General features: G+C 35.7%; 1 protein-coding gene across 1 annotated transcript; it reads left to right on the top strand.

Annotated features, from left to right (window-relative positions):
- The first annotated feature begins 637 nt into the window (after positions 1–637).
- LOC149155101 (dirigent protein 11-like) lies at positions 638–1396 on the top strand. The gene has a single exon (XM_089440469.1). The coding sequence runs from the start codon at positions 686–688 to the stop codon at positions 1223–1225; it is 540 nt and encodes a 179-aa protein (XP_089296595.1). The 5' UTR covers positions 638–685; the 3' UTR covers positions 1226–1396.
- Positions 1397–6057: the final 4661 nt, after the last annotated feature.

Genomic DNA, 6057 nt, shown 5'->3' with positions numbered 1-6057 from the left:
TTGTTATTATACATTTTATGAAGATGCCCTTTCATTAGCCACTTTTAAAACGATAAACTATCTTAAATTTCAAACTTCAAAGTTTTTGAATATTATTTAATTTACCAGCAATTGGTAGTTGCGCATCTTACCGTGATATGCACCGTGACGGCAAAAGCCATATAAAACAAAAGAAAAATAAGAGTATCTTGACAAATAATATAATATATAAACCACCTATATGATCTTTCAAATATATATGTCATAACAACCATGTCATCATTATCCTCGATAATGTTGTCATTATGGTAATATTTATTTCAAAGGAGAACCATGAGATGTTTCAAAATGTTAGGTTTTGTCTAAAATATATAGACTTATAGTTAGAAATATTTATTTCAGAGGAGAACCATGAGATATTTCAAAATGTTAGGTTTTCTCTAAAATATATATAGACTTATAGTTAGAGTGTACAGATTTTGCAATTATGAATCTTTGACAAATAATATAATATATAAAACAAAAAAAAAATTAGACTATCTTGACAAATAATATACTATATGTGTGTTGTGTACTATTGAACGGGGAAGCCATTTCTGTGAGAATCTGAAAGCTATGTCGTTTATGATTCGCCGCAGCTATTTATTCATAAGCAGTGCAATCCGTTCACACAAATGCACACTGCTACTTCTGCCACTCTTGTTTAATGGGTTTCAGGTTTCTGTTTCCGGCCATGGCCGTCGCCATCCTCGTCGTCTTCGTGAAGAAGGCAGCGGCTGCTGCAATTGAAGGTGAAATGAATATGGTGTTTTATATGCACGACAATGTGAAAGGAAACAACGTGACGGCCATCCCGGTCGCAGGAACAAATGGTTCTTCTTCACCCCCAGGACATTTTGGCACGGTCGTTGTTATCAGTGATGTTATCACCAAATTCCCAGATGTAGCCGAGTCGGAGTCTCAGAGTATTGTAGGTCGAGCGCAAGGAATGTACATTAACACAGACCCTGTTACTCGGCGTGATTTTTTAATGGTTTTCACAGTAATCTTCAACAATATGGAGTACAACGGAAGCACGCTGGAGTTGCACGGAACTGATAGGTTCAATCAGCCACAGCGCGAGTACGCTGTAATTGGAGGAACGGGCAAATTCAGATTTGCTCGCGGTTATGCAGTTGTTACCACTGAGTCCCTCTCTGGCCAGAATTCTGTTCTCAAGTTCAACACCACTCTTTCCACTCTTTAGTATTATTATACCTTTTGTTTTCTTGCTTCAACATCCGCACTTCTTTCTCAATAATGCCGTGATTATAAGTCCGGCGCTATAACTATAACTTGTTTGTATGTTTTGGTGGGTCAACTTCCGTACTTCTTACTCAATAATGCCGTGATTATAAGTCCGGCGCTATAACTATAACTTGTTTGTTTTGGTGCGTATATATATATATATATATATATATTTAATGGCACAGCACAGTGTTGCAGTGTTAATCTGTAAAACTGTTGTTATTTTTAAGTAAAATTATTATTGATTATGGTGTATTTCTAATACATAAATACACTTAATTTTTGGGAGATTTCAATTTTGTAAATTAAAAAGTTTAATCTTTATGTCTTAAAACATATATCAATTTTTTGAAAAAATACATCAAATTTTTCTAATACCAATTGAAAGTAACAGTTCACAGCTGAATATGCAACTACAGCCGCTAACAAAAACCATACATAAGTTTGCAGAAAATCGAAGATCGAAACGCCAAAGCAGCTACAGCTGCATTACAACATTGATAGTGTATATCTTCTATCCATAATGATCAAAATTTATACAAATATTATGTGGGCAGTTGCCCCTTCCGATTGATAGAGTTGTGGCGGTGGTGCCCCTTTTAAGCTGAACAAGCTAAGGCAGTGCTACAACTGTTGGGCTTAAAGGAAGTGGAAGCCATGTGTTCGTGAATAATTTAGTTGTTAATATGGAATAATTGTGAGTGAAATTGATAAAAGATAATCTTTTGGAAAGGCCATTTCATTTTTTAATTAAATTATTTTATATTTAATTTAATGTGAAATAATTAGCACAACCATTTCAATTTATTTGAATCTATAATTATAGTATTCAGTTTTTGAAAATATTATTATTATAATTGAGTAATATAAATGTAGAAATTTTTATAAAATTGTAAAACTGAAAATTATTTATCTATGGATGCAAAAATTTATTTGTTTTAAATGTGTTAAAATAAGTTAGTTATTACAGTATGAGTTAGTTAAAATTAGAGAGTAAGTTAACTAAGTGTTTAAGTGTTGAGTGTTTGAGTGTTGAGTCATGTCTAGTTAAGTGATAAACCATTTTTAGTGTACTTTTGCATGTAATTGTATGTCAAGATATTTTAGGCAAGTAGCTAGTTGAAAAAGGTTAAATACTTTTAGCCCATTCATTATTATCATCAAATTTTGTGTAATCAATAAAAAAACCCCAGTTAATATGATTTATGTATGAATTTATGTTTTATCTCCTCTTTCCTTCCATTATTAAAACATTCCTAACTTTCCTACAATTATTAAAACATATTAAGATTAGTCCTGCTGGAAGTAAAAAAAATAATGATATGTATGGAATCTCTTTGTCATCCACAGATTAAACAAGGAAGAAAGAAACCTCGTTTCGCTGTGAAGCCTCCTTTGATAACATATCGACTATTTAATTGGGCTCGCCAGAGCGGCCATATTCGGATGTTTTTTAGGAATTAAACTGACAGCAGAAAACATAAATTAGTCCTCTCTTTAGATAGATTTCATACAAGTGGATTTCAATCATGGAGTGCACGATATGGTGATCCAGACAACTCTTCACAATGCCTGCGGAGTACGGAGCAGATTTGCATTCCGAGCACCGTTCACGCGTTGTACGCTTGTCGAATAGTGAGACTCCATTGTTATGCTTTGGAAGATTATATTGATTATTGACCTACAAAACCTTCCTGGTGGATATAAGAAAACTTCCATTTTTGGAATCCTTCAAAATTTATATTCAGTTCCTTGCATCTCGTATATAATTAACTACAGTAATCCTCTGTTTGGCATGAATGCAGAGAAGTTGCTGGTAAATACTGCATGGAGGTTAGGCCAATAATTCTAGGTTTGCTTGATGTGATTTGAGAGAGCCTGTTACTGGAACCCTACTTTCTGAGTAAATCTCTTGGAAAACAGTACAGCCAATATATGACAATAAATTATTACCCTCGATGCCAGCTCGCCTATGGCTTACCGAGTCATACAGATCCCAACGCTCTCACCGTTCTCACGCATGCAAACCAGCAGCTATGCCCTCGAATCGCAAGCGAACATGCCGTGAAATAAATGATTGTCAAATTAATTTTATTATTTTTCATTGGAAACTGAAAAACTATTTAAATGTCTTTGATATTGATATTGATGGACTTTTCTGATAAATTCCATAACAGAGAGACAAAAAAAAATTGCTCTATTGTGCACTCTGTTTTGCACAGAAAAAATTGAAAATTGTTTTCTGGAAATTGTGTTGCAGCAACGTAGATTGGTGTTGCAGCAACGATGAATAACACTCTGTTTTGACACAGAAAAATACTCTGTTTTTAATTCAGAAAACAGAAAAATTCGTTCTCTGGAAATGGTGTTGCAACAACGTAGTTTGGTGTTGCAGCAACGCTGTAACTGCTGTAACAGCAACGGTGACGGTGTAACAGCAACAGAAAAAAAAAAAACTTGTATTTATTAAAAATAAACTAACTGTTACAGTTTCGTCTTCCTCAGATAGAGGGAATTTCACAACATCTATTGCTGAATATCTTCCCCATGGATTCACTGAGGAACGCTTCTGTTCCACACAAATAAACATTTGTAAAACAAATTTCATTCAAATATCTGCACTGCTGTGCATTTTTCCCTTTCTACTCTCTGTTGCGCTATTGCATCTACTCCTGATGTGCACTGCTTTGCGTTTCACTATCTGGCAAGTATTTTCTTCACGCTGTTGCGTGTTCTCCTCTGCTCTCTATCGATCTGCTGCTAACCTTAAAACGGAACTGCTGTGTGGTATATTTATATGTTTAAAAGATATTTGATTTAGACAATAAAGTATTACAAAATATCATCTAATGCCTATCTCTGTATTTAATGCAGCAAGGCGGTAATGATTTTATAAAAAACAAGTGGGCTGTCTGCAGGGGAAATAAATTCTGTGAGTTTAATGCACATTTATGTGCAAAAATATCAAAGGCGACTTTGCGGCATCAAACAGCCTGGAGTATTTACTGCAAATTAAATTTCTTTCCAGCTATTCATCGTTGCAGTTGGAATTAAATTCCAAAACTCCCCCTTAATTTCAACTGCTACATACCGAGACATTTCCTGAAATGATCAAAACCTTTCTTTGTTAATGGTTTTGTCAAGATGTCAGCTAGCTGATCCTCTATTCTGCAGTGCTGCAAAACAATCTCACCATTGTTAACCAATTCACGTATGATGTGAAATTTGATATCTATGTGCTTTGTTCTTTTATGAAAAACAGAGTTTTTAGACAATGCTATTGCTGAGCTATTGTCACAGTGAATGGTTGTGCCTTTTTCTTGTTCATGATACAAATCTTTGAGAACTCTTCTCAGCCATACTGCTTGGCATGCAGCTGCTGTTGCTGCCACATACTCTGTCTCTGCTGTTGACAAAGACACCACTGGTTGCTTCTTGGAAGCCCATGAGATGGCTCCCGATCCCATATGAAACACATATCCCGATGTGCTTTTCCTATCATCAACACTTCCAGCCCAATCACTATCAGTGTAACCTGTCAACATGAAACTTTCAGAAGAGGAGTATAAAATACCAAACCCCTTCGTTCTATTCACATACCTTAGAATCCTCTTGGCTGCCTGCCAATGAGTCTCTTTCGGTCTTTCCATAAATCTGGAGATTAAACTCACAGCGTGCATAATGTCCGACCTAGTTGTAGTCAAGTACATAAGGCTGCCAACTATGCTCTTGTATAGTTTTGGATCAAACTATTTGCTGCTGTCTTCTTTGGTCAATTTCAACCCTACTATAGTTGGAGTCACAGCTGCTTTGCTGTTCTGCATATTAAATCTCTTCAACACTGCTTCTACATATTTATCTTGAGAAATGAAAACACCATTTTCACTTTGGTCTACTTCAATTCCAAGAAAATATTTTAAGAAGCCCAAGTCAGTCATTTCAAATTCACTTTTCATGACTGCTTTAAAATCAGCAATGAGAGAAGCATCATTGCTAGTAAAAATCAGATCATCTACATATAAAACAACAATAATAATCTTACCGTCATTCTGCTTTATGTAGAGTGTGGGTTCACCATCACACTTGTCAAACCCATTCTCAATCAGGTAAGCATCTATTCTACTGTACCATGCTCTTGGAGCTTGCTTCAGCTCATAAAGAGCCTTCTTCAGCTTACAAACTTTATGCTCTTAGCCTTCAACTTCATAGCCCGGAGGTTGATCAACATAAACCTCTTCTTTTAATACTCCATTCAGGAATGCAGATTTAACATCCATCTGATAAATCTTCCATTTGTGTTGTGCTGCAATAGACAACACTGTTCTGACTGTTTCCATCCTTGCTACTGGTGCAAAGGTTTCATCATAGTCTTTGCCTTGTTGCTGCTTGTAGCCTTTCACAACAAGTCTTGCTTTGTGCTGTCAATTTTACCTTCAGTATTGCTTTTGGTCTTATAGACCCACTTAACTCAATGGCATCTTTGCCTTCAGAGAGATCCACTAACTCCCATGTTTTACTCTTCTCAATTGCACCAATTCTTCATTCATTGCTTCAATCCATTTATCTTCATTTACAGCGTCTTCAAAATGATTGGGTCATCAACATGACAATACAAAGCGAATAATGAAATTCAAACCGGTATTGTTACTTACCTCTCCTTGTTCATAAATCTCATTCAGATTTCTGAATCTTGGTCTTCTTGGTGTGCTTGAGTTTCCATCCGAACTTGAGGGTATATCTGCTTCCATGTGGGTGTGCTTGGAGAAGCACTTCGTTGACTTCTTAAGGCTG

Source organism: Pinus tabuliformis, chromosome 9 (assembly GCF_031772625.1).
Source record: "Pinus tabuliformis cultivar Carrire ecotype Pingquan chromosome 9, CPIR1, whole genome shotgun sequence".
Lineage (NCBI taxonomy): Eukaryota > Viridiplantae > Streptophyta > Pinopsida > Pinales > Pinaceae > Pinus > Pinus tabuliformis.
The sequence above is the reverse complement of the archived record's forward strand: the minus strand, read 5'-3'. Positions and strand labels throughout refer to the sequence as shown.

Coding starts and splice junctions, on each gene's coding strand:
- LOC149155101 (XM_089440469.1), top strand. CDS start 686: ATGGGTTTCAGGTTTCTGTTTCCGGCCATGGCCGTCGCCATCCTCGTC.